This window comes from Amblyomma mixtum, chromosome 4 (genome assembly GCF_055824585.1).
Source record: "Amblyomma mixtum isolate Tamu chromosome 4, ASM5582458v1, whole genome shotgun sequence".
Lineage (NCBI taxonomy): Eukaryota > Metazoa > Arthropoda > Arachnida > Ixodida > Ixodidae > Amblyomma > Amblyomma mixtum.
This window is the reverse complement of record NC_143015.1, coordinates 115,940,748-115,967,927: the sequence shown is the minus strand read 5'-3', so window position 1 is coordinate 115,967,927 and position 27,180 is coordinate 115,940,748. Positions and strand designations below refer to the sequence as shown.

Genomic DNA, 27,180 nt, shown 5'->3' with positions numbered 1-27,180 from the left:
AGCGTTCTAAAGGCTTTGGTCATCTTAACTGCGTCTTAATACGCCAGAAGGTTACCTTTTTATTGCGAAAGCAATACTGCTAGCACTTTTCTGCCGTCGGTGGAGGTCGTTCCTTCGCTCCGGCGCAGCTGCGGCGCACGACCACGTGGCAGCGTGACGTCACGACCAGAGGAGAGCAGGGGCCCCGACTCGTCTCTTCGGCCGTAGTCGTTCCTTCGCTTGGCGCGGCGGCTACCACGTGACGGCCTCCTCGGCCCGCCGTGTGAGGGCGCTCACTAGGAGAGGATAAACGGGGCGCCGCATAAACGGGGCGCCGCAGGCGCGCTCCGCTTAGTCATGTCTGAGGAGTTGTATAAGGCGTCGCTGGAGCGACGTGCTGCGCGCAAACACCGGCGTCGTGCCGAGGAGACAGATGAAGTAAAGCAAGAATGGTTGGCTAAGCAACGCGCCTCTGCCGCAGAATGGCGAGCCCGGCGGCGTTCTACAAGCCAAGCGCAGCCAGGGAGCTATTGCTTTCGCAATCACTCAGGCTTAACCAGAGCTCAGCCACAGCTAATTTTTTTCAGCAGCGTCCGCTCCGGCGGACGCAGTTGTTGCTGCGACGCGCGCCTTTTATTTCCTTTTTCTTTAAGCAGGAAACTTTTTTATCAAGTGCAGGTGCTGGTAACATGACTTGCAAGAGCCTTTCCCTCGGCTGCATATCTGGGGGTAATTTTTCTTTACAGGTGCTTTCAGTAAAGTTGTATGCTTGGGCGTTAAAGGACGGCGCTTCACAAATATCCTGCAGCAAAAGTTTTTCAATCTTTTTTCCTGGAGGCTGAGTCATCTGCAGTCAAATTTTGAGTTTCCAAGTCTTCGTGCCTTTCCTTCTCCTATCGTCGATTTTTGCACGCTGAAATGTCGGTACCCGGGTTCGAACCACACCATGGCGGCCGCAATTCGATGGAGGCGAAACCCGCCGCGATGGCTCAGTAGTTAAGGTGCTCGTCTACCTAGCCGGAGCACCCGGGTTTGAACCCGACAGCGGCTAATTGCAGAGCTGTCAGCTTCGGTTCCCGATGACGCGTCCTGAAGACTTCTGTCCCAGTCAGTACCAGTTCGAAGGAAACACGCCGACATATACATGATGACAACGGTAACTTATTGGAAAATGAAGCGGCCATGCCATTTGCGAACAGTAAGAAGAGGCTTTCAAAGCGTGTGACGTCACTAGTGGCATGCAGCTTGTAGAGACTAGCAGCTTGATGCAGTCTACTACAGCGGAGGTTTTTGATGCAGACCTAGACCAGTTAGTTTGGGAAAAAGGGGAGAAAAGGGTCCCTTTTCATACAGCAACAGGATTAGACACAATTCCAATGGCACTAATTCCATTCGTTGGTAAGGAAACAAGAAGACACTGTATGCTGCTTTAAGTGGCGTACTGAGAAATAAAGAAATCCCAGCAAGCTGGCGAGAGAGTAGAATGAGCCTGATATACAAAGGCAAAGGTGGAACAGGTCAAATTAAGTTCTACAGGCATTTAATGGTGACTGCTATTCCATCGAATATCAATGCAAGCCATCACGGATCAGCTAAATTGAAGAGCTGTAAATTTTATTTCAGAATGAAGAACACGAGGATTAGAAAATTTACAAAATCGGCAGCAGGTGCGTCAGTCTAAAAAGAGCTAAGCTTGATACATCTCAGTGCTCCATGGAAAACTACCGTTATCTTCATCATCTTAATATCACAAATTCACTTCTCCCAAGCTTCTAAATGCATCGCACTACCGCAACTCGACAGTCCTCTTGGCGCGCTGTGGTTGCGGTGTAGTCGCGGTCCAGAATGCCGAGCCCTGTACAAGCAGCGGCTCAGGACAATTGTAATCTCGGCTTGTAAACATAAGAATATACTTCTGCCACCACAATGGAGGAAAAAAACAACTTGCAGCTGCAAGTCGCAACTTTTATTCAGACATGAAAAACATCGTATGCTGCTTTTCTCATTCGCCAACAGTCACCCACAAGTGCATAAAAAAAAAGCGCACCAATGAACAAAAAACTGCCCTGCCGTTTAGGGGACTTTAAGTTGACAGCATTTCCTTGGCGTAGGAAATCCGGAGGGTGATATGGACCGGCACTCATCACGGTCCAGACACGCCCGAAGCCACCGGCACCACGTCGTCTAGCATGATATAGCGCCTCAGTACCCTCCAGCAGTCTTCATTGAGGTCGTCCAGCTGCACGCGGCCATCTTGCCGGGCATGGCACTCGACGCTCGTGCGAACAACGCCCGCCAGCCGCATGAAGACGTGCATGTCCTCGATGGTCCTAAACCCAGCCTTGACCGTGTCCGCCGCTTCCTCCACGAACATTCGCTCCACGTCGGCGAACTCCTCCAAGAGAGCACGGTGCTTGTACACCTGCTCCAGAGCTCCGGCAGTGACCCTGTAAACAGAACAGAACGTTCTTTGCAAAAGACACGAACAGTCCTATATTATGCGCTTCAGGGCAGCGGTCTGCACCCAACTGTATGCATGGAGAACTTGCACTAGTTACGCAATCCCTGGTTTGCCTGGAAGAAACCATGCCGCGGCATGCCACTTCGCGATTTCACAAAACTTATTTGCTGCCATGGTTGATGTGGTCGGAAAAAGGACGCCTGCATTGCGGAAACTAACAAACGTGAATTTGGAACTGGAAAAAAGCTCCGTCACCTGGCAGCCATTATCTGTGCGTTTTTTTTTTGCTACTGAAGAGCTGCAGTGGGCATAAGCACTGCTTTGTGGGATCGGCGTTTGCTGCCCGAACAAGTGGAGTGGCACTACCGTTGCACTGACGGTGCTCCATTACACCTGCTGTCGTGAAATCCTCAAACTCGGGCCTCTAGAATTTCGCCTCCATTAAATTAACTGATCATATCTTCCAATAGCCACTTCTACAGAACGACTCCTAGAGCTTGGTCTGCACAACACTTTTACCGAGCTCCAATAAACCCTCTTGGAAAGCCAGAAAGAATGTCTTCTAACAACCAATGCGGGCAGGACGATCCTGACTAAATTAGGGACATGGCCGGGGCTGGAGACAAGAGGCAGTAAAACCTCTCTTCCAATCCAAACCCGAGAAAAGATCACCGTTAGCCCAATCCCACGGCACATGCATCATGCTCATCAGCAAGGCAGACGACAAGCGAGAGCAAAGGCACTTCAGAAACACCTAGAAAGCGACCGTGCAGCCGTTTACGTAGACATTGGGGCCTACCCCACGCCGGGAAAGTTCTCAGTCGCTGCGATTGACCACCAACTAAAACCGGCTCTCCAAGCTTCTATCTATGCAAAAAAACCCTCCTCTGCAGAGGCTCTGGCAATAGCTATCGCCATCAAACATAAAGACCAAAGAGGAGAGTCCTCCCACGTTATAACAGACTCCCAACAAGCCTGCCGAGACTTTCTTAATGGCAGCCTTCCCTCAAGAGCAACACAGCTACTTGGCAATCTCAGCCAAACACACAGACTAACATGGACACCTGGTCACGAAGGACTAGCTGGAAATGAGGTAGCCAACGATCTAGCCCGAGATTTAACCAACCGGGCGGATCCTCATCCTTACCCTGCGCCCATGCCTAGCACCTATGGTGACAGATTAGAACATATTCGGCTGGAACGCAGAAAATAACCACCCCCTCACATAAAACTTAACTCCTCCGCAGCCATAGACTGGAGGAAAATTCAGACCAACACTTTCCCTAACTTTTTCATCCTACACAAGATTAGCCCCACTCAATATCAGAATACATGCCCTTGGTGTGGAGCTTGCCCTACGCTCTACCACATATCGTGGGAATGCACAACGAAACCAAGACACTTAACTGTATCCAACCCGACATATGAGCAGTGAGAGGTGGCCCTGACCAGCGAGACCCTGGATCAGCAACTTAAGTTGGTTCAGCAAGTCCGTCAGTCAGCTAAAGCCAGTGGCGCCTTGGACTAGGGGTGCCACCCAAGTTGCTCGAGCAACCTTCCTCAATTCAAATAAAAGTTTTTTCTCCCCCTCTCTCTCTCTCTCTCTCTCTCTCTTTCTCCATTAAATTGGACCGGGTTCGATCCCGGCCGCGGCGGTCGAATTTTTATGGAGGCGAAATTCTAGAGGCCCGTGTACTCTGCGATGTCAGTGCACGTTAAAGAACCCCAGGTGGTCGAAATTTCCAGAGCCCTTCACTACGGCGTCTTTCAGAGAAACCTGTATAGCTTTCTTTACCAGCCGTATGGCTGCGCTTGGGTGTATGCCAATGAGTAATTACTTCCTGATTACAAACCTACTCCATCTTGGGGGATTCTCCTAAACATCTGACCGAGATTGAGTTCTGATCGAAGAATAACGAGCAGCTTCCGTTGTCAGTACAGCCTCGTTATAAGCAAAAATTACGGCAGCTAGCTAAACTGCATAACGAGAAATTATTATATTCCAGTTCAAATATTTCAAACCATATTTCAATGGCTTGTTCTACTGAAACCTATGGGGTAAATTTGGTACCTAATCTTATTTGGTACAGAGTAAAAGCACATTCGTAGTGCATCATGGAATTATTGTGCAGATTGCTTGTTATGGCGGCACTCCAACTATACTCTGAATCATCCATACGCACCTTTCGAGCTCAGTTTGCCGCTGGAACTGGGAGGCCCGCGCCACGAAGCTGAAGTTGCGCCGCGCCGTGTCCCAGACAGCGAATGCGTCCCGGCCCTTGCTTTTGGGAAAGTGGACGTGGACAAGACTGTAGTTGCTGGCGATGTCCACGGAGAGCTGCTTCAGGAAACGGCCTGACAGCAGAGCTGCTGTATCCCAAAAACAGAACCTTCGGATACTCTCGCTGCACCTGATAGCCTGAGCCATGGATTTCACATCTTCTGCCTCCATTTCGCCTGCCTCTATGCGCAATTCTGCAATGCTTCGGTTTCTAGAGAGAGACTCGGCTATTTTCTTCCAGGACATGTTCATGGCCTCCCTAACAAAGAAAGGACGCATCGAAACGATGAGTTGTAGCGTCTTAAGCGTTGTTGTGGCTCCGACGTAGCTGGCGATGGAAGACGACAGATCCTTAGTGGATGCGTATGGGGCAATGAGGAGGGTCAGAGATGTCACGTGGCTTAACGGGGTAAGCTTGCCCAGGAATCTCTCTAGTTTAAGACCTCCGCTTCTGCCACTCACAGATGCAACAATATCGGTGACGCTTTTGCACTGGAGGAGGCTGAAGTTATCCCTCGAGCAGGAAACAGCATAGTGCGGGTTAAAGGTAACCTTGTCCTCTGCCCCGGTTTCACGCACGGCGTTACAGATTTCCTGGAAGTCAGGCTCATCTATGTCATCCATGCCTACGGTCAAGAGTTTCAGGCTGTGCTTCCTAGAAAGCACGCTGAAAAACAGCCTCCACTGCTGGGGCCGCCAAATACAAAGCGGCAGAGTGACTTCTTCCAAGGTTTTGTTTCCTGTCAACGCACGAAGCCATGCATCGCAATACCCGTTACGTGAAATGAACAATTTTTCAAAACAACTAGAAATGTAAAAGCGGCGCATGACATCATTTTGGTCAAAAATGTTGGCCACGAGTTCGACGGCCTCTTCATCGACACCAACTTTTTCCATTTCCAATGTGATGATGCTTTTGTTATCGCGCAGCGCTTGCAGTATTAGTTTGGTAGAAGAGACATGTAGCGGGCATTGTCCTTTCAGACAAAGTGTCGTCAGTGTCCTGCTGTTCTTGATGTAACGTGCGAATGCGTCACAGCATTCAGTTGGTGCGCTTGCGAAGACTGCGCAGTTCAGGGAAAGGTGCTTCAGAAAAGGGTATCCTGTGATTGCAGTCAAGAGGTCCCTCGAGTCTGTCCACGTCATACGAAGATAGGGAAGGTGAAGAGATTGAAGCGTCTTCGTCGTCGACACGAGCGTTGAAAGCGCTTCCAGACGAGGCTCTCTGAATTCTTCAGACGCTGTGCACTCGAAGTATCTGAGGTTCTTCAGTGACGGCACTGCCGTGAATAAAATGAGCAGTCCACGGCCCATGTCGATGGGACCTCGAAGCCTGATGTTCTCGATGTGCTCATTGTCACGAAGGACATCGTGCAGAGTGGCTTGGTAGTACTTGAGTCGGCTGACGATGATGTCGAGTTCTGTAACGCAATGGTGCTTCTTGATGAGCGCACAGAGGAGTGCGGGCATTCTCCCAATTGTTGTCGGCCCGTTGTCTGGGATGTGAGGGCAGTCGGTGCTCGCTAAGGTGAACCCGACACGTCCTCGTGCTTGTTCCCGCAGTTCCAAATGGGCCTGGAAAAGCATTTCGTTCAACGTGGAGAGGTGGTGAATAATTTGGCATGCTTGGGTTTTGGTCGCAGTGCAGGATTGGGCCAGGAAAATGGGTTCTCCCGAGAACAAACCAGTGGCACCGACAATTCTTTCCGGGGGAATTTTGCGCGGATGCATTCTGGGGTCTTCACTGCTGCTTTCCATTTCACCTGCGATGATTAAGCATGCATTCATAATGTTTCCTATACACTTCTAGTAAAGAATGGTACAGCTGGATAGCGACGCTGCGACAACTTTTCACGTGACCAGAGTCAGCTGGCTGTATGGCCATTCAGTATTTCATAAACAACTAACCAGTGGCACCGTCCAATCTTTCCAGGGGAATTTTGCGCGGATGCATTGAAGCTGGCGCTCCAGTGTACAGTGTCTCCTTTCTGGGGTCTTCACTGCTTTCCGTATCACCTGCGATGATTAAGCATTCACAATGTTTCCCAAACTCCTTCATGATTCTTATACACTTCTAGTAGAGAATGGCATAACCGGATAGCGATGCCAATAATTCCCATTTTTAATCTTATTCGCTGCGACAACTTTTCATGTGACTGGAGTCAGCGGGCTGAATGGCGCCATTCAGTATTTCATAAACAACTACCTGTGCGCTGAGGGAACGGATGCACAGCCTACACCTTTATTTGTAATGTTAAAGAAGACTGTCTTGTGGACTATACTTTCCCCCATTGCAAATGCTCCCCAAAAGTATCACAAGATCACTTTTTATCTTGCGGTCTACTTTCCTCTACTCCATTTCCGCGAGCCTTACATGATAACTTTTTATATGCTGAAAAAACTCTCTATGTTTTTCAAGGCTCTCAGTACAGCTATAGAACGTTTCGCTTGTCGCTATTTTTTTGTAAGTCTGTGTGTGGTACGCTGAATATCACAGAGTGGTTCATGAGGCCTTCTTGAATTCTTTGAATTGCGGACCTTTTTACTGTGCTTTATTACGCATAAGCAACTAAGGCTGTCACGCACCAAGCACAAGGTTGAAAAAAAAAACTAGTGCAGTGGTGACTGACTACTCTACCTTTAATGTGCTACAGTTCGCTGTAATATTTCCTACTGTTAAGAACCTAAAAATCCCGAAAAGCTTTCCATTACATTTAATCTTGAAGTAAGTTGGTGTGGAAGAAAGAGTGTTGTAAAATACTGTGAAAAGCTTTTGTCATAGTTTCTCGAGCTTTCTGCATGAGAATAGTATGTGGTATACTGTGACCACTTCATCTCCTAGATAACACAGAAAAAAAGGCTGCGGCTTAGTTCAGCTAACCCTGGTTATGCAAGCGCATGTCTCGCTTGCATAACCAGTGTGAAGTCACGCTCCGGCCTATATATTGCTATAACACCATGCTTTTCTATGTGCTTATTCACAGCTGACAAGATTTCCGCCTGGGGAATTGTGTAATATGTCTTTTACGTCGACTGAAAATCCCTGCAGCTTTTTATCGTGATCCCATCCTTTTAGGAAGGCGATTACTTCGTCAGAATTTCTTATTCTAAAAGGGTCATCGATCGTTAAAACGTTGAGTTTCTGTTGCAAGTATCTTGCGACATGCTTCTGCCATGTCCCTGCTTCTGAAACTATTGCACGAAACGGCCTGTTGGGTTTATGGGTCTTTGCAGAGAAAAAAATCTCAAGGTTGCTCTTGTGGCAGTTCTCAATCATACTCGACAACTTGTTTAAATTCAACTTGTTGGTTAGCTTTTTTGCTTGACTCTTAATTTTCGACATTTTGACATCATCGCGCTTGTCAAACACAGCAAGGAAGCTGTCTATTGCTTTTGACATGTACACATCTCTGGTTAAAACAACAAAACCTCTATCAGTTAACGATTCTATCAGGTTCTTAGATCTCGCCCTTCATTTCACTCCGTCCCATGTGTGTTGGTCGTACGAGCCTCGAGCAAAAAAACCCATCCTGCCATATGCATCAGCTCATTCGAAACTTGTAAAAAGGGCCATTATTCATTCTGTTTTTAATAATGTTTTAAAGAAGTGTTGCCAGCATAGTATGGAACCAAGCTTTGCTATATATTGCTGTAGTGCCGCGTGTCTGCCACAACGCTGTCAGCGCTAACACATGCAGCCCACATCTCTCTCTCTCTCCTCTTTCTCACCATAGCCGCGTACCTCAAAGCGCGATTGAGGCGTTCACTGACCCAGGGAGCCAGTTAAGCGCCCTTCCTTTCCTCAAAATCATCGGAGTCTATAGTCGGAATCTCCTCCTATATTCAGCCTCCGCGCACAGAATTGCTCCATGATGAAAAAGTAGTTCGTTGCTTAACCGTTTCTTGTTACCTAAAGAAGAAGCTTGTTCTCGAGAAAGGAAAAACAGTAGCACCGAAAAAAACACACACACAGCTCCAGAACGACGTAGGACAAGCGCTCACTTAATTCATCTGACTTTAATCTCTGAACATGGAGCAAATGTGTAATGTTTGTACGTCTCTTCCTCTTGTCCGTGTCTTTTTTGCGCTTTTTTAGAATGAATAAATATGCAGAAACCTAGGCATGCGCAGAAAGAAACCTCATGTGCAATCAACAGAACCGTTCAGGATACGAAATCTCAGCTTAAAAAAGGTTCACAGATGTATCGCTGACAACTTTTTCCTCTTTTTCTTATGTTGAAGCTTGCCAGAACAAAAAAAATATGAGCTTTATAATCTTGATACGTGGATTGTTTGATATAGTCAAACATTAAAACCTGATTTCGTTTACTGTTTCGATTGGCCAGCGGAGTAATACAGGGCGCCGCGGATCACGGCCCAGTGTTAGCAACTGCTGTTTCTTTTTAAGTTGTATCCTACTATAGAACGTTGTCAACGCCAATGAACGCCGATGGCCTATGTCTTCAGTGCTGCGTTTCTGCCACAACGTTGTCAATGCCAACGCATCCAGCGCACATCTGTCACTACCGCCACGTAGCTTAAAGCGCGGCCGAGGTGCCCACTGTCCCAGGGGGTTGTGGAGGTAAAACATTAGCAACAGAATTCGAGGCCCGCATTCCTCCTGGGCATTCGCACGACCCCACTCACCGTGTAAACAGGGGGCCAGTTATGCGCATTTCCGTTGCTTTCGAAGCTCCCGCTCTTCATCGGTTTCGGCTGCCTGTTTAGCGCGTTTGCGCTCCCTATCGCTTGCTAAATCCCTCGCACGGATGCGAGTGGCGACCGGATGATCAGACTTGGCTTGAAGTCTGCGAGTATCCCCTGTCGAGGACGTCGGCTCCGGCTGACTTGCTTCGTTCATAGCGAGACACTGAATAGGCAGCGCGCAGCGGTCGCGGCGACGGCGGAGCGCGCGGCTTCAGCTTCTACCAATCACGTGGTTAAGCAGCTCCCTTCCTCCTGTTCAAGGTGCAGACAAAGCGAAATCGGCGCCGCTCTCGATTTAAAAGATTTTTCTTGTTTGCTAAGGTTTTATTTTTGGGTTTAACGTCCCAAAGCGACTCAGGCTGTGGGGGACGCCGTAGTGGAGGGCTCCGGAAATTTCGACCACCTGGGGTTCTTTAACGTGCACTGACATCGTACAGTACACGGGCCTCTAGAATTTCGCCTCCATAGAAATTCGACCACCGCGGCTGGGATCGAACCTGCACCTTTCTGGTCAGCAGCCGAGCACCATGCATAACCACTGAGCCACCACGGGCGCGGCTCTTGTTTGGTAAGAAGTGAGGTGTTAAGTGCGTATGTTCGATGCGAACGCGGCATAACTTCAATCAAGCGTTCTTGATCTTTACCCCACTTCCATTCGTCGAGGATTGGCTTTACCAGGTGCAGTCTACTGATGACTTCACTATCGCAAGTCGCTGCGTGCATTAGTCACATCACTTCAAAAGCAAACAGCCTGTCCGCGTGACTACTCTCTCTCTCTCTTCAATGATTTGTTGTCTGACTCCGCCAGGAGTGCGATACCGAAGAAGGACCTCATTTGGTGAGGACGGTCCGCTAAATTCTGGCCTCTGGTTTTCCAGTGTCAGTGCGCGAACTTAGTGAGAAACGTTCAATCCAAGCATGGTTAGGTCACGTACCACGCCGCGAAAACTTAGTGATAAGGCAGCTCTCCGAACGCTGTTCCAAGGAAGTTCGGGCCAAGAGACGAGGTTACCGAAACAGCGCAAAGAGGAGGACGCGAAAAGTTTGCGCAGACAGGGGGGATACGGACGCCCTGTCTCTTTCACGCCCACGCCAATGTGCTGTTACGATAATGTTGAACCAACTAGCTCAAGCTTCCGCTAACCAACGATACTTGCGAAGGACGCTGAGCTCGCTATCCAGCCCGAAAAGAATTGGCAGTGGCTTAGCTCTGGTTGAGCCTGGATATACAGGCGAAAAGCTGCAGTTATGCTTTGTTTGACGTCATGGCTGTCGCAGTTCGCGCACAATGCACTGGGAGCACCGCGATAACGGTGTAGGCCAGCGCGTTATATAGCCCTCCTTCCGCATGCGTAATAACAGTGGTAAACACGCGGCTGCAACGAAAGGTCAAACGGTGGCGAGGAGGCGAGCGCGCAGTAGTAGCGGCGGTGAGGAGGCGGCGCACATGCGCAGTAGCGCGCGGCTGCGCCGAAAGGTCAGGCGGCGGAGTCGCGGTGGCGGTCGCGGCGGCGGCCGCTCCCACCACCTGCGCCTCTTCTGTGACGTCACTCGGTTCTGCGCACGCGCAGCTGTGGCTGCTTCTGATCACGGAGCATGCGCCAGACCCGGTGTTGACTAGCCTAGTGAAGCCTTTCGCTTCAAAAGAGACGTGGCTGGACCGGTCAGCACGTAAAGCAGCGGCGAGGAAAGCTAAGTGCGTTGTCCACCTGGGAGAAGAGGTGTTGACGGGAGCGGCACATAAGTCCCGAATTCTTTGAACAGACCAAGCGGGCTGCTCAGCTCAAAGAAGCGGCCGAATGAGGTGGCACGCCTGGCATTCAAGGGACCTGGCAGAGGTCTACCTGGGCTTGCAACATTCGTTAGCCGTTCGACCGTGCTACACCGGTGCCGCAATACATTTAATGCTTACACCTACCCTCGACGAAGAAACGGCAAATATTTGCCGATTATTGTGCTGTCCACCATAATAAAGTTATCCGTGGAGAGTCAGATCAGGTGGTCTCACCAAAACAAACTTCAGAGCCGTGCAGCTGTATCACTGCTGCTCCCTAACCACACGGCGTATGAAGGGCCTGAGGCAGCCTTGAAAATACCGCGGGATGCATGTGTAGGGACGCCACCTATCATCGAGACTCGAAGTTCAAGAAATTCGAAGCTTATGGCGCTCAACTGCTGACCCGACGAAAGACGCGGGTTCGATCGATCGAAATGCTGACCCGAAAGACGCGGGTTCGATACTGGACGCGGCGGTCGAATTTCGATGGATCAAACCCGCGTCTTTCGGGTCAGCAGCCGAGAACTATTACCGCTGAGCCACCGCGACGGCTAGGACTGTTGTTTTCAATTACAGGGTTCACGAAGGACTTCGTGAAACCTGTAATTGAAAGCGACTTAAAAAAAAGATTCGATAATGGTAGTCTCTAAGTTCAACATTCAGTCGTACAACTTCTAAACATAGTATCTTAGTAGCTAATTGTATGTTTATTTCTTAGGTGGGTTCAATAAGACGAGCTGGTAGAAAAAAAGTTCTACTCGAGCACCTTGCTCGGCGTCTCACCAAGAGCGCTACTCACACAACACAATTTCACTGTCGCTCTTCTAGACACATAAAATGCCTCTGAACCAGGCACTGCACTTCTCTCGTGTCTTCATCGCACTTTTCCCGGTTCACTATACCACACTATTAATTTAGGTACCGCGGGGGCTCAGTGGTTATAGCGCTCGGCTGCTGACCCGAGAGACGAGGGTTCGATCCCTGCCGCGGTGGTCGATTTCGATGGAGACGAAATTCGAGTGGCCCGTGTACTGTGCGATGTCAGTTCCCGTTAAAGAACCCCAGGTGGTCGAAATTTCCAGAGCCCTTCACTACGGCGTCTCGTAGCCTGAGTCGCTTCGGGACGTCAAACCCCCATAAACCAAACCAAATTTAGACCACAAATACGAAGGTAGGATGGCCGCCAGGACTGAACGCGGAGAGAGCGTTTCGGTTAGGTTTATGGGGGTTTAACGTCCCAAAGCGACTCCGGCTATGATTGACGCCGTAGTTAAGGGCGCAGGAGATTTCTACCACCTGGGGTTCTTTAACGTACACTGCGACATCGCATAGTACACGAGCCTCTAGAATTTCGCCTCCATCGAAATTCGACCGCCGCGGCCGGGATCGAACCCGCATCTTTCGGGTCAGCAGCCGGGCGCCACAACCACTGAGCCACCGCGGTGTCTAACAAACGATGTTTCTGTCTGAAGCTGCATAGCACACATTATTCGTACCAGAGGTTATCCGAAGAATTCAGCGGCCCCACCTACCTGCAGCTTTGGTCGAAGCAGTCTCCTTGGCCTGACTTGTGGCGCAGCGGATCCGCGTCGTCTGCGCGGAGTACATACCTTGCGGCAAACGCACCGAAAGGCATTCCGGGATTGAGGAGCGCGCGTTTTTTTCTGAGGAGAGGAAATGACGCAGTAACAGCCTCTCACATCTCAGTGGACACTCAAACCGCGCATTAAGGAAAGGGATAAAGGAGGGTGTGAAAGAAGAAAAGAAGAAGGCGTCGCAGGAACTGGGAGATCTTGGGTTGTCTGTTGTTTCAGCCAGCGTCTTCGCTTCGGCGGACGCGGTTGTTGCGACGCGCGTCTCTTTTCCCTCTTTCCTCTTTCAACTCTCCTCTATCTGCATGTGGCAGCGGTGGTGGCTCGGCTCGAGCGAGGGGGTTGGTTGGTTGCGACTGAGAGAAGGATGAAAAGGAAAGTGCACGGGCCTGCCGACTGGCTCAAGCCGAGCCACCACCGCTGCCACGGGCAGATAGATGAGTGTTAAAAGATAAGAAAGAGAAAAAGAGAGAAAAGACGCGCGTCGCAATAACTGCGTCCGCCGAAGCGGACGCTGGCTGAAAAATTGGCGGGGGCTTAGCTTTGGTTAAGCCTGGTAGGTTGCGAAAGCGAGCGCAACGCCTCTAACGGAAGGAACGCGGCGCGCCGCGTCTAAAGAAGGAATGCAGTGCGCCGCGTCTACAAGTCACGCGTGGCTAGCGGCCACCGCTGCACGACGACGCGACTTAGTAGCCCATCTCTCACCGTGGTATGACGTCACGTTATGACGTCACTAGGCATGGCGTCACGCGTGGCTACCGGACGCCGCTGCGCGACGGCTCGACTTTGTAGCCCATCTCTCACCCTGGTATGACGTCAGAGGTCATTCTAAAAGTCAAATGTGGCTACCGGCCGCCGCTACGGAAAAGGTCGTTCATGAGTATAGTGGTGCTTTCGCAATAAAAATTAGCTGCGGTTTAACTACTCTTCAACCTGATTAGAGCGAAAGCTATGGTGTATCGGGCAACGCAGCTTGGCGTCTGTAACGTTGTGTGCGTTCCGGACACTGGATAGGTAGCGCCCACCTTGCCACCCTGGCAGGTGGCAATTAATAGTTGATGGCGAGAGTTTGCTCACCCAATGAACGCGCTGCGGCCTATTGCTGCAGTGCCGCGTGTCTGCCACAACGCTGTCAGCGCTAACGCATGCAGCCCTAATTCCCCTCTCTCACCAGCCCATCCTACCTCAAAGTGCCATTCTCGCGTTCACTGAACCAGGGAGCGAGTTATGCGCTCTTCCTTTCCTTAAAAATCATCGGAGTATAAAAACGCCAACGCCGATGGACACAGGAGGAGACGCGGCTACGGCCGCTTATCCGTTTTTCTTAGCCAGCGTCCGCTTCGGCGGACGCGGTTGTTGCGACGCGCGTCTTTTATTTTCTTTCACTCTTGCCTCTTATCTTTTAACTCTCCTCTATCTGCACGTGGCAGCGGTGGTGGCTCGGCTTGAGCCATGGATGGATGGATGCAAAAATTCAGGGGGCACTTTGGCTCTATAAAGTGCTGCAAGGCGAAAGCGTTTCCTGGCCGCTGTTTGTTTTTCTTTGCTTTTTTATTTTTCATATTTTGTTTTTTATTACTTTTTGCTCCCTTTTCTCAACTTTATTGTTTTTTATTTTTATTTTCACATCTTATTTTTATCTTGTTTTATTTTTGTTTATTTTCTTATTTTATTTTTATTTTCCTTTTCTTGACTTCTTTTATTTATGAAGCCCATGCATTCACTAGATGCGCCTTTATTCATGCTGGAACCTTGAGCCTTTTAAGCAGTGACACTGAAAGGCGGACGAATCTGCCGACGCGTCTGGCGACACGGCTGCCGACGCGTCTGTCCACACTCCTGCCGACGCGTCTGTCGACACTCCTGCCGACGCGTCTGTCGACACGGCTGCCGACGCGTTTGTCGACACTCCTGCCGACGCGTCTGTCGACACTTCTGCCGACGCGTTTGTCGACTCTCCTGCCGACGCGTCTGTCGACACGGCTGCCGACACGTCTGTCGACACTCCTGTTGACACGGCTGCCGACGCGTATGCTAACGACAGTATGAGGCATTAAAGGTTTTCGCCTTAAAAGCATGTGTGGACGATTCCGTGTTAGATGGCCATCAACCCATGGCTGACGGCGACCTGGGTGGCCCACTCCACGGCCCTGGTCTGGACGACCGGGTCTGAGCTGGCCAACACGGCCCCCCATTGCTCGAGGAATGGATCACGCATAATGTCCGCCGGTGGCGGTGCTATGCTGCAGCTCCATAATATGTGGTCATAGGTTGCCAATTCCTGACACCATTTGCACTTCGGCTGAATGTCCGGGTAGATTTTGCTCAACACGTATGGGTTGAAGAAACATCTAGTCTGCAATCGTCGCCAGACGCATTCCTGCGCCTTCACCAATTGCTTGTCCGGGGGTGGGTAAATCCTCCGCTCAAGTCTAAAATGGTTAGTAATGTCATGAAAGGATATCAGCCCATCTCTCGTGGACCTTCCCGGGACGTCCGGCTCACCTACTCGGCTGACGAAACCTGGAGTATTGTATTCTAGGCACTATACCTCGAGCATTCATGTGAGCCGTCTCGTTTCCAGGGTTCCCAGAGTGTGCAGGCACCCAGACAATTTCCGCCTCCGTAGTCCCTCGCCCCGTGGCCCGATTCAGCAATCGCGCCGCTGTGACAGATATTCTGCCCCTCGCTAAATTTCGGATGGCTGTTTTTGAATCGCTGAAGATCAGGTCAGTAATACTACTAGTCATAGCTAGTGCTATCGCCGCTTCCTCTGCAGTTTCTGGGGAGCGGGTTTTGACTGATCCAGAGGCGATCAAGCGTCCCCGCCCATCCACCACCGCAATTGCAAATGCATCCTTGTCCTTATACTCGGCGACATCTACATAGACTGCCCCGTTGTACTTCCCGTACTACTTAGCAAATAAAGCTTTGGCTCTTGCCTTCCTGCGGTCCTCGTGCGGTCCTCGTGCGGTCCTCGTGAGGTCCTCGTGCGGTCCTCGTGAATGCATGTTCTTGGGCAAAGGTTTTATGTACAAGCCCTTGTGCATTTCCAGCCTCATCTGAATTTTCGTGTCACCGGCTGGAGTGAGTGAGTGAGTAGAAACTTTATTGATTTCTAAGATTTAGCCTGCGGTGGACGTCTTCTTCAAGTCTTCTCTTCAAGTCTTGAGGTTGCCTCCTTAGCCTTGGGTGGTCCCCTAGTCCAGGGCTCCACTGAGTCTGGCCACCTCGCTTGCGTGTGCTATGAGTGCCCTTTGGGCCTCTAGCTCGCAGCTGGTGAGCCGGCTCTCCCATTGCTCCGCACTTGGTGTGTCGTGTTTGTGGAACGATATGTTTCTGTCGCATTCCCATGTTATGTGGTATAGTGTTGGCCTCGCTTCGCACCAAGGGCATGTGGCGCGGTATTGTGTCGGGAACATCTTGCTTAGTATATATAAGTTGGGGAAGGAGCCTGTCTGTAGCTTCCGCCATTTTGCGGCTTCTTCCTTGCTTAGCTCTTTGTGTGGTGGGGGGTATTTGTATCTTAGCCCCCTGTATAAACTTAGTGTTTCAGAGTACCAGCCCCTATAGGCTAGTCCAGAGCTCCTCCGGGGCTTGTGACCCCCCAGCTCGGATAGTAAGCCCTCGAGCTAGTTCGTCCGCCCTTTCGTTGCCCCAGACCCCCGCGTGGCCTGGTAACCAAATTATGTTATGTTTCTCTCTCCTCCCCGAGGGTGTCCCCTCGCTGAGGATCCTGAGTGTCGTTTTGCCTACCCTTCCTTTTGTGTAGTTTCGACACGCTTCTTGTGAGTCTGTTAAGATATTCAAGGGTCTCCCCTTTCTATCCCCCTCCCTCATTGCTAGGGCTATCGCTATCTCCTCCGCCTCTGCTACATTTGATGCCCTGGAACGTTAACTCCAATGCCGATCCTTTCCGATATGTCCCTCCCTGCTTTTGTTTTTGAAAGCCTACCGAGCTGCATCACCAAGTGCGCCTCCCGTAGTTCTTCTAGGGTGTTGTGCACCCCTAATCCAGCAGCCTTTCGGTAGACGCATTCTGAGGCAACCCAAGGGCCGCTTTATACGCCTGCCTAATCATAGCCTCCACCTTGCCTTTTTCCGCCGCGTCCAACTTCAAATAAGGCGTCGCATACACTACTCTACTCAGCACAAACGCCTGCACTAGCTTACACAAGTCCTTTTCCTTAACACCTCTCTTACGATTGGCGATTCTCCTGATTAGCCGCACGGTAGCATTGACCGTATTTTTAAGCCTTTGCAAGGACTCGCTATTCTTCCTGTTAGTCTGCAGATACATACCCAGGATCCTGATCGTTTGGACCTCAGCGCCCGGTACTCCCCCCACTTTCACCTCTAAAGGTGGTGGTGGCATATAGAGCCAGTTGGCAGGCCCGTGCAATTTCCTTTTCATCCTTCCCTCAGTCGCAACAACAACATGAACACAGTGAACGCCGATCGCCTATCGCTTCAGTGCCGCGTTCTTGTCGGAACGTACTACGTTGTCATTGCCAATGCATGAAGCGCACATCTGTCGCTACCGGCACGTAGCTTAAAAGCACGATTGAGGTGTCCACTGTGCCAGGGGGTCACTCAAATCATCGGTAGTTACGCTGAAGCCAGCAAAATTCCGCTTCGCCTACTAGGAGCTGTTGGTTCTCGGGCACGTATTGATCTTCTCTTAACCTAGCTCTTAACCTGGTTTTGTTCTTACCTATAAGCGTTTATATTCTATAGGATATTGGTGTCCGAACTTTCAGCTGGCGTTATATTTTAAGACGAGAGCCTTTAATGCCTCATCGTTGTCGACAAAAGGTTGTCAGCAGAGGTGTCACGTTTTTCGGTTGGTCGAAATGGTTATGACGTCAGAGTGCGCGGATTTGAAGTAATGAAGTCACCCACGGATGCCTGACGCCCCTTTTTGGAGAAGGCGACAACTAATAAAAATTCAGGGGGCACTTTGGCTCTCTAAAGTGCTCCAAGGCGAAAGCGTTTCCTGGCGCACTGTTTGTTTTTATTTACTTTTTATTTTGCATATTTTTTTATTTTTGCTCCTTTTCTTGTTTATTGTTTTTTATTTTCATATCCTATTTTATTTTGGTTTTATTTTTGCTTATTTTCTTATTTTCATTTTTTTATTTTATTTATGAAACCTATGCATTCACTAGATGCGCCTTTATTCATGCTTTAACCTTCAGAAAGCGGACGCGTGGCAAGGAAGGCAGCTGTCAATCTTTTCACGTGCCTTTGTGTGCAATGTTTTCTTGATTTCTAAGATATGGTACGTGATGAATGTGCTCTGTGCGCCGCGCAGCAATATTCAAAAAATCCATCGAGTGTTTGCAGTTTTTCTTTGGGCGTCGACCTGGGAGAAAACCAGGCGAACAAACTTGTTTATTTAAGTCAAAAGCGGTGGCGTTGGACTGGTTCATTTGTTTTTGCGTCAAGTGGTGTCGCGCTTTATTTTCCTTCGTGATCAAAATGACATATTTTTGAGAACTGTTATGCAAATGCGGTTGCAAAGGCTGCTCCTCGGAATCATAGTGTCATCGTGTGAAAACATGTGTGGTGCTGTAAACGGATATTTGCGTGAGGTTGTCCTTTCCTTCAGGTTGTTGGAAGTGCGTTTTTCACTAGAATACCTGTATAACGTTCCCAAAAAGAAGCTGTATAAGGATCTGGTTGATATTATGCTGCCGCCACCTTTGTATCGTGAGCCTTACCGTGGAGGCCCAGGGCAGGATATTTTAAAACGGGTGAAAATGATGCCGGTCCGGCCGACAGTGAAAACATTCTTTTTCAAATTGCACTCTAATACACTACCCGTTAAAACCTGGCTCCATGAAAAAGGAATCTTTGTCCCATGGACAACAAATTGCCTGTTATGTAAGCAGCCGGAGACAATTGAACATATTTCCTCTCCCCTTTCCTCTTCAATGTCACTCTCATTCCCCTTGCCCGCAAGCTACAAACCATCCCTCACCTTCGGCATACACTCTATGCCGATGATATCACGCTATGGACCACCCAAGGCAGTGATGGAGACATAGAGAACACCCTACAGTCCGCGGCTATCCTCACCCAAACGCATGCGCGGAGTATCGGACTCTCCTGCTCACCGGAGAAGTCGGAGCTCCTCATAATCCGCCCCACAACACGAAACTGCCCCACAGCCCCCATCACCGTGACACTGGAAAACCGGCCCATCCCGGAGGTAAACACTCTCCGCGTACTTGGCCTCCACATCCAGAACAACGGGAAAAACACACTCACCATACGGAAACTCAAGCAGACAACTGTGTCGATATCACACCTAATCCGCCGCGTTTCTGCACACCACCGGGGCATGAAGGAGCATGACCTATGTCGTCTCATTCATGCCTTCGTCCTCAGCCGCTTTATCTTCACGCTCCCCTACCTGAAACTCCAGGCTGGGGAAATCTCCACCCTGGATGCCATGATTCGAACAGCATTTAAGACAGCATTACACCTACCCCAAAATACCGCAACTGAAAAACTCCTTCAACTAGGCCTGCACAATACGATAGGGGAGCTTATTGAGGCCCACCGACAGACACAATACATACGTCTCGCGAGAACCACCACCGGGAGACACATCCTACACACCCTCGGTATACGCCTACTAGTTACCGATCCCACACAGCTCCAGGTCCCCCGCCTCATTCACCGCGATTTATTTATTAAACCTCTCCCCAAAAACATGCATCCCACCTATCACGAACCCCGCCGCAGAGCTCGCGCACGGGCACTCCACAAACACTATGGCACGGAACCGTATGCCGTTTGGGTGGATGCCGCATGCACGGGCGAGGACGCGGTTGTAGCCATCACGAACCCCTCCATCCAACCCATTGCCACCCTTCACATAACCCCTACTGCCACTTCGGAGGAGGCCGAAGAGGCCGCCATTGCCCTGGCCATCACCCGCACGGAGGCCCGATATATACTGTCAGATTCCAAAACTGCCATACTAAATTTTGCTCGCGGGAGGGTTCATGTCCCTGCATTTCGCATACTGGACTCCCTCGCCGCGCACCCGCCCCGCCATGTGGAGCTGATATGGGTGCCTGCCCACTCCGGGAATCCCGGAAACGAGGCCGCCAACGCTTTAGCCCGAGCTTCTCTCAACCGGGCACCGGCGGCCTCCGACCTGGGGTTCTCGCGGGAGCGCATGCACTCATTCAGTGAAATGACGCAGGCCTGCAAAGCCGAGCGTCGGCTCTACCCCCCACCTCATCCTTCCCTCGACAATTACCATCAGACACTTTGGAGGCGGCTCCAAACACGCACTTTGCCCTCCCCTTATATACGCTCGCGATATCACCCAGTCCACACGAACCCTTCCTGTACCCTCTGCCACCACCCCAAAGCCACCCTCGACCATATTCTTTTCCTCTGCCCGGCGGATCCTCCCCCGCGGGGCCTGGAGCACCTTACCTCATGGGAGGCTTGGGAGACCCTACTGCGCTCCGAGGACCCGGCCAAGCAAGCCATCGCCACCGGCCGGGCTGCCAGCGTCATGAGCCTCCGGGACATGAACGTTTGAGTGCAGTGGGGCCGTGCGGGGGCCCAAGGACCGACGTGTCCAAAACTCCCTTGTTACAATTAAAGTTTTCATCATCATTTCCTAGACTGCTGGGACGCCACACTTTTCTGGGATGTCCTGCAGAGAACAATCAAGAAAGAACTACCACTGCACCCTTATGGGATCAGATTTCTACCAGTTGATCGCAAAGAGGTACCCAATGACTTATTAATGCTTCTTAGCCTCCACAGCTTGTGGAAAACGCGAATGCAAGTAAGGCATGCTGATATAAACACTCGTAGTACACGTGAGAACTTTGTTGAAAGTGCTGTTTATCTGCGGGAATGTTACCAGGCGCAGCGTGACCCACCCCAGTGAGTAACACTACTAGATGATCTAGTGAAACTTAAGAAATTTTAACTTCACCTGTATCAGCTCAAGTGTAGCTGAAGTGGTCTTATTGTTTTCATGCCAATCTCGAAAATAAAGAAAAAAGCCTTTGTGGCGGAGTGGTAGCGTCTCCTCTTCAAATGCCAAAGGCCCTGGTTCGATTCCCACCCTCGGCGCAGTTTCTTTTTAAGCAGTGACGCCGAAAGGCGGACAAATCTTCCGACGCGTCTGTCGACACTCCTGCCGACGCGTCTGTTGACACGGCTGCCGACGCGTCTGTCGACATTCCTGCCTTCGCGTCTGCTAACGACAGTATGAGGCATTAAAGGCTTTCGCCTTAATAGTTGTCGTCCGCTTCGACAGGTGGCGTAAGGCGTCCGTGGGTGACCACATTACATACCTCATTACTGCGAACAGAGCCATGGTTACAACCGAACTCATCGAAGCAGAGAGAGAGTCGTGCTAAAGAAGCAGTGAATGTCGGCAGCCAAAGTGTGTAGTTGTAATGTGTACTCAAAGAGTGCAGTTAAATAAAGCACTAGTACAATACAAACAGACTCGCAGCCAACGCCAAACAGTGCGCCAGGAAAGGCTTTCGCTTTGCAGCACTTTTGAGAGCCAAAGTGCCCCCTGATTTTTTTTTTGTTCCCTTTGTTTAGATTTGTTATAACGTGACAAAAATCTACGATATTAGAACAAATTGGCCAGATATAAATGACGATGTCGTAGCTCTACATTGTTCAGTAAATGGCGCATGCATGCGTCCGGTGCCCGCCTTTGTTTCAGTACACTGCATCGATTAAGAAAAGAAACTTGTGGTGGAGTCGGGCGCGGAGCATGAAATATTGTAGTCATGGCTCCATGTTTTACAGCTAAAAAGGACGCAGTGTGTCAAACTATAGGCTGAGAGAATACGAAGTAACCATTGGGTTTCCCTGGGTCAACATCGTTTTGTACACCGATGGTTATGGGGACGTTTTTCAGATGTGTTCGACAAAAAGGAGCAATTCTAGGGGAGATTTAAAATGTCTCAGGGACCTATTATTTGGAGATTTGGAGGAGGTATTGTGCTTGTTGGTGTTGTGCTTGTTGCTCGTCCAGAGGAAGGACAAAGTAGAGCGAGTCATCGCTTACGCGAGCCCTTTTCTGTTAACGGCAGACTTGCTACTGAAATGCGAAACTACGAGGGTAATGGTATGCATTAAAAATTGAAGTATTCAACACGGAAAACTGACAATCCAGGGGCGATGCTACGCGGGACGCAGAGATGACGGCACAAGCATCTTAGAGTAACTTGCACAGGCCAGCGAAAATGATGAGCCCTTTCTGGCAATGCCTCCGACGATCTAATACATTCCTCAAAAATTTTGTTAGTGAAACAGTGAGCGGGTAATCAAGTTCGGAAAATGTTTGAGACGTTACGGTGCAGCGTTGCCCGCCGAAATTATGTTAACTGAGGCTACAGAAACGGGAAATTTCAATATCTACTGGCTCCGGAATGGTTTGCCGCATGTATGCCAGACTTGGAGCAAATGACGAGAAACGAGAGAAACCTGCTGCTAAGTCTCATAAGAATATGGTAACCTAGCAATGCCATCGAAGCTGCTTTCGAGCTGCTAAAGCTAATGAATATTTCCCAGGCATTTTTCTCACCACTGCAATTAAAAATGGCTGCATTATTTCATACTGCGACTAATGAAATAACGAAAGCATTTGAGAGCGCTGCATAATCGCGATGCACACAAGCTAAGATTGGGCAAAAAAGCGAACGGGCGACACTTTCTGCTCGGCAAACTGCGTGGACGTCGGTACCGATTCCCAGCAAGAAAACACAACAGAAAAATTTGCCTTGTCACAACAGATTTGCTGTAATGTTTCAACACGATAGCAATAGTTCACCCATGTGAGATAAAATTATCCGGCGTCGGTGGCGGTTTGAAGATGTTTGAGCGAAAATCACACGCCAACGAATTTCACCTCGCTTTAACATTCACTTGTTTGCTTTTCGAGCCCAGCTTTCGCGCTCATTAACCAGGAAGCGCCAACTCTCGCCCGGAAGTCACGAACACCACGTAACTAAAGTGGGGTATTTTCACTTACAACATTAAGAAAAAGGCGGAACGCGGGGAGATGCGGTAGGAATATATGATAACAGCCATTGCATGCTTTTCCTATTTGCTATAAAAAACGGGTTTCTGAAATGAGTCCTGTGCTCCCACCAATAGGTCCCGACGGCCGTAGAAAGTCAATGTGGTTTCCTAACTATCCCAATTTCGCGCGGAATTTTGGATCTTCAGCTGCATGCGCCCCATGATGGCGGTTACGCTAACTAAAATGGTTTGTCCGGCTTTTATAGGTACACTCTGGAATCCAAGACATGCTGCGTCCGATATATAGTGACGAACGAAGTTAGTCAATAACAAAATTGAGCATCATGAGCTCGAAGAAATGCTATCGAAAAGGGGTTGCTGATTATGTTTTTATTATCGTTAAAATATTGTATCCTTAACTGCGAGCTATCTTTATAAATGCTGAATCTGAAGCTATCGAAGATTCTTTTTCTTTTCTTGTCTCATTGCATGTCCTTTACTTGAAGACCAGGCAGCATCTTGTGGTCAAAAACGGTCAGCACCCCGGCCTCGGGACACGACCCTCGTGCACAATGTCTCGTTGAAAAGCTTTGTAGCCAGACTTCTGTAGTAGTCAAGGATTTTCCTGAGCGCCTTCAAGCGGCTGTGCGCGCCCAACTTGTTCATTGTCCCACACTCGTTGGCGTAGTCGTCGTAGTCGACGTCGTAAGCGGCGATGCCAAAAGTTACGTCCAGTACCTCATTTTTCACCCTGCACAGCTGGGCGCAAGAAAGAATAAAAGAAAACCTTCACTAGGTTTTCCGTAACCCACATTTTAGAGCGACGAACGCATTCTTTTACGTTTTTATGCTTGAACTTCGCTCTGGCCCTAAACCAGGAAATTAAGAATAGATGACTAACATTAAGGTGATTAATCGGCTAATACTCAACTTGACCATACAAATAATATCCACCTTGCGTTCAAATAACCTGCAGTGATCGGCCGGCCCTAAACCAGGAAATTAAGAATAGATGACTAACTTTAAGGTGATTAATCGGCTAATACTCAACTTGACCATACAAATAATATCCACCTTGCGTTCAAATAACCTGCAGTGACCGGCCGGACGTATCTTTCACAACTTTTACGAGATAATCCGTTCTCGAATATTATGCAAAAACCGGTAGATCCCATTCGAAAGCTTGTGGAATTTATCAAATCTTTGGGGTCTTGTGGCACGGGCAGCCGACAGATCATGTCGAAAACAATAAATATTCTCAAACAAAAAAAAGAGGAATAAATGCTAAGAATCATGCGCGTATAGCCACGTACTTTGGCGGCCAGTCCTTCTTCGTTGTCGTACGCGAACAAAGTTCGGGTCGTGTTTTCGTATGCCAGAATAGCGTAGTGCTGGGGGTCGTATCTAAAGTCTCTCTGCCCCTTGCACACCTGCAAGAACCGAACAAATATTCAGCGAGTGGCGGTGGCCATATGACAGCGTCGCAAAAATCGCAAAGTATATAACGACTTTCTTGCGGTGCTATTTATTGATTATCAAATTTGGGCACTGTCGTGTCCGGTCGCTGTGTTGAATGCAGCGAAAGACGCACACGGTACTTTAAGACTTCGTTTATTTAAAGCCGATGAGGGTGCGACCAGCGTCGACCGAGGCAGGAGCCGAACTGGCCGCCCGAAGAAAGGAGGGAGCTGAGAAGCGTCCACGGGAGGGAGTGGCTTCCCAGAACAGGAGGAGGGTGCGGGGGCGCACCGTGGGGGGGCATCCGGCGACAGCGTGCGACGAGGTGCAAGCGGTCGTTAGGAGGAGGATTGAGTGGTCGTTAGGAGGAGGATGCGAACTGTCGTTAGGAGGGGAATGCGAGTGGTCGTTAGGAGAGGGCGCACACACACAAAAGCAATATGGGGACACAACACTTCCTTCCCCCTTAGAAAGTTGCCTGGTATCGTGCAGGGGGTCGGCGCTCACGCGTGGAGGCGCGCTGGCTTTGTGCGCTCGGGGGAGAAACACTTGTAGGCTGGCTGTTGTTCGCTGTGTCTCCTAGGTCTGTCCTGGGCGAAGTCTCTTCTTCCGGGAAGGGGTGCCAGGCTATGTGGGAAAATGGTGCACGTGTTCTCTCCGCTGGCGGACAGCTCTCAGACGGCGTCGTAAATCTACGCAGCTGGTTGAGATGTCGGCGTGCTACTGTGCCATGTATGTTGACGAGCCAAGATCGCAGGCCTATGCGTCTGACAATTGTAGCTTCCTCCCAGCGTGGCTTTTTCAGAAACTGTCGGGCGAGGACGCGCTGCCCCTCATAAAGCGTGCCGCAGCGCGGAATTGCTTTTTCTTCCCGGAACGTCTCTGCCTTTGGCTCGGGGAGGATGGCTGTGAGCTGGGTTCGCATTTCACGCTCGAACATCATTTTCGAGGGGGTCTCGCCTGTTGTGCTCTGAACCGTCGTGTGCTGCTTGAAGAGAAAGCGCGCAAGGCGGCGCTGCAGCGAGCCTGTCTGATCTCTTTCAAGGGCGCGTTTTAGCTCGGCTACGTAGCGCTCGGCTTGTCCGTTTGTCGCTGGGTGGTAGGGGGCCGATGTAACTGATGAGATCCCGTTGTCGCGATAAAACTTGAGGATCTCCGCAGACACAAACGGTGTTCCGTTGTCCGACACTACCTTGCGCGGCAGGCCGAACGTTGCAAATAGTGATCGGAGGTTGTCAATGACTGCTGCCGAAGTCGTCTGTCCCATTTGCCTTATCTCAAGCCACTTTGTGTAGGCATCTACGACCACAAGGAAAGTGCAGCCCTCAATTGGTCCTGCAAATTCAATGTGCAGTGTGTGCCATGGTGTGTCTGGCTTTTCCCATTCTGGGACAGGAGCTTTCGGCGGGGCGCTCCGGCTGCTCTGGCAAGGGTTGCATTCTCGCACCACTGTTTCGATGTCGTTGTCAATGCCAGGCCACCACATGTAGCTTCTGGCACACTTTTTCATTGCAACGATGCCCCGATGTCCGGCGTGGATGAGAGACATAGCTTGTGCGCGTAGTTCTCTCGGCATCACAACTCGGGACCCAAATATGATGCAGCCGCGATGGGTGCTCAACTCTGTAGCTCGCCTGCGGTAAGCGTCGAAGTTGTCCCCTTTGAGTTTATGCACGTTGCCTTGTTGAACAGCTGTGTAAACTAGCCGGAGAGCTGCGCACTTCTGCGTAGATGCTGCAACTGTGCCTGCTGTAAGCGGAGGTTCTGGCAGTGCTTCGAACATCAGAACGTCTCCTGGTGGAAATGGTTCGTCAACAGTTGCGTCTAGTGGCAGACGGCTTAGCGCATCGGCGTTTTGATGTTTACTCCCATTGCGGTAGACCAGAGCGTAGTCGTACGCTGAGAGTTTGATGGAATGCTGCGTCGGCTCGATGACACCTTGCTGCTCCAGTTTGTCCAACTCTTTTTCAACTGAATCTCGGAGAGCAAACGGCACCGGCCTGGCCTTCAGAAATTTGGGTTGCGCGTTGTCCAACAACTCCAGTGTGACCGGGGGCCCTTCGTTTCCTGGAATCTCTTCCGAGAATACTCTTTCGTATTTCTCTTGCAGTTGCTCAACCATGTTCTGGCTCGGCGTCTGGTGTATGCCGCATATCATCACGCCTAGTGGAGAAAACCAGTTTCTCCCTAGAAGGCTTGATCCTGTGCCCTTCACAACAAGCAGAGGTAGCGTATGGGTCTGGCCGTTGTAGTTAACCTGCACGTTGGCAGAGCCCAATAGTGGCAGATTCTGTCCTGACCACGTTCGCAGGTGCGTGTCGTCTTGTTGCAGGGCGGGTGCGTCAGATGGCCATGAAGTTCGGAACGTGTCCTCACTGATCAGAGTACAGGCTGCGCCGGAGTCCACCTCGAACTTAATCAGCTGGTGATGTACGCTTACTTCTGTAAAAATCTTCGGTCGCGTGCCGAGATTCATGGTGTTCAGGTCGTACAACACAGATGGTGTTGCTGATGTTGTTCCATGGAGATCAGATAGCGGCGTATTCTCTGAGGCGTTGACGCTGTGATTAGGCTGGGAAGGTGACTTTATCTTGGCAAGTCTCCGTTTCGTAATGCATGCTCTTTCGATATGCCCTCGCTTGTGGCAAAAATTACACGTGGCTGACTGGAATCGACATCCCTGGGGGTTGTGTTGGTAGTCACACCGCCAGCAGCGTTGTGCCTTTTTGACCGATTTTACAACAACAGAAGGCTTGCGCACCTGGTTGCTTGTCTGGTGTACCGGCTCGGTGTTCCGGCGAATCCCTCTCTGCTGGTGACCGGCGCTCTCCGCTCGAACGGCGATGTCGTAAGCTTTGCTGAATGTGAGGTCCTTCTCAGCGAACAGGCGCTGCTGCAG

At 50.2% G+C, this 27,180-nt stretch overlaps 2 protein-coding genes across 5 annotated transcripts in view; both read right to left on the bottom strand.

The window, feature by feature from the left end:
- Positions 1-1,906: 1,906 nt before the first annotated feature.
- LOC149348005 (uncharacterized) lies at positions 1,907-12,894 on the bottom strand. Its single transcript, XM_089587855.1, has 4 exons — positions 12,738-12,894; positions 6,630-6,737; positions 4,624-6,484; positions 1,907-2,426 (listed from the first exon to the last, which is right to left on the bottom strand). Exons 1-4 carry the CDS (start codon positions 12,811-12,813, stop codon positions 2,123-2,125), a joined length of 2,349 nt encoding a protein of 782 aa, XP_089443981.1. The 5' UTR covers positions 12,814-12,894; the 3' UTR covers positions 1,907-2,122.
- Positions 12,895-23,308: 10,414 nt separating this feature from the next.
- LOC149348004 (uncharacterized) overlaps positions 23,309-27,180 on the bottom strand; it is a 51,434-nt gene continuing 47,562 nt past the window's right edge. For all 4 annotated transcript variants that reach the window (XM_089587842.1, XM_089587845.1, XM_089587844.1 and 1 more), the window contains 2 exons: positions 24,137-24,253; positions 23,309-23,582 (listed from right to left, as the gene is read on the bottom strand). In XM_089587842.1, coding sequence (XP_089443968.1) covers positions 23,349-23,582; positions 24,137-24,253 — 351 coding nt within the window. In that variant the 3' untranslated portion in view covers positions 23,309-23,348. The remainder of the gene's footprint in view (positions 23,583-24,136; positions 24,254-27,180) is intronic.

Bases quoted from the DNA above. Each gene is read 5' to 3' on its own strand.
- LOC149348005 (XM_089587855.1), bottom strand. From the start codon at position 12,813: ATGTACTCCGCGCAGACGACGCGGATCCGCTGCGCCACAAGTCAGGCC. The intron at 6,485-6,629 runs GTTAGTTGTTTA...TAATCATCGCAG, and splicing joins AAGATTGGACGGTGCCACTG to GTGAAATGGAAAGCAGCAGT. The intron at 2,427-4,623 runs GTGCGTATGGAT...TTCTGTTTACAG, and splicing joins CGGCAAACTGAGCTCGAAAG to GGTCACTGCCGGAGCTCTGG.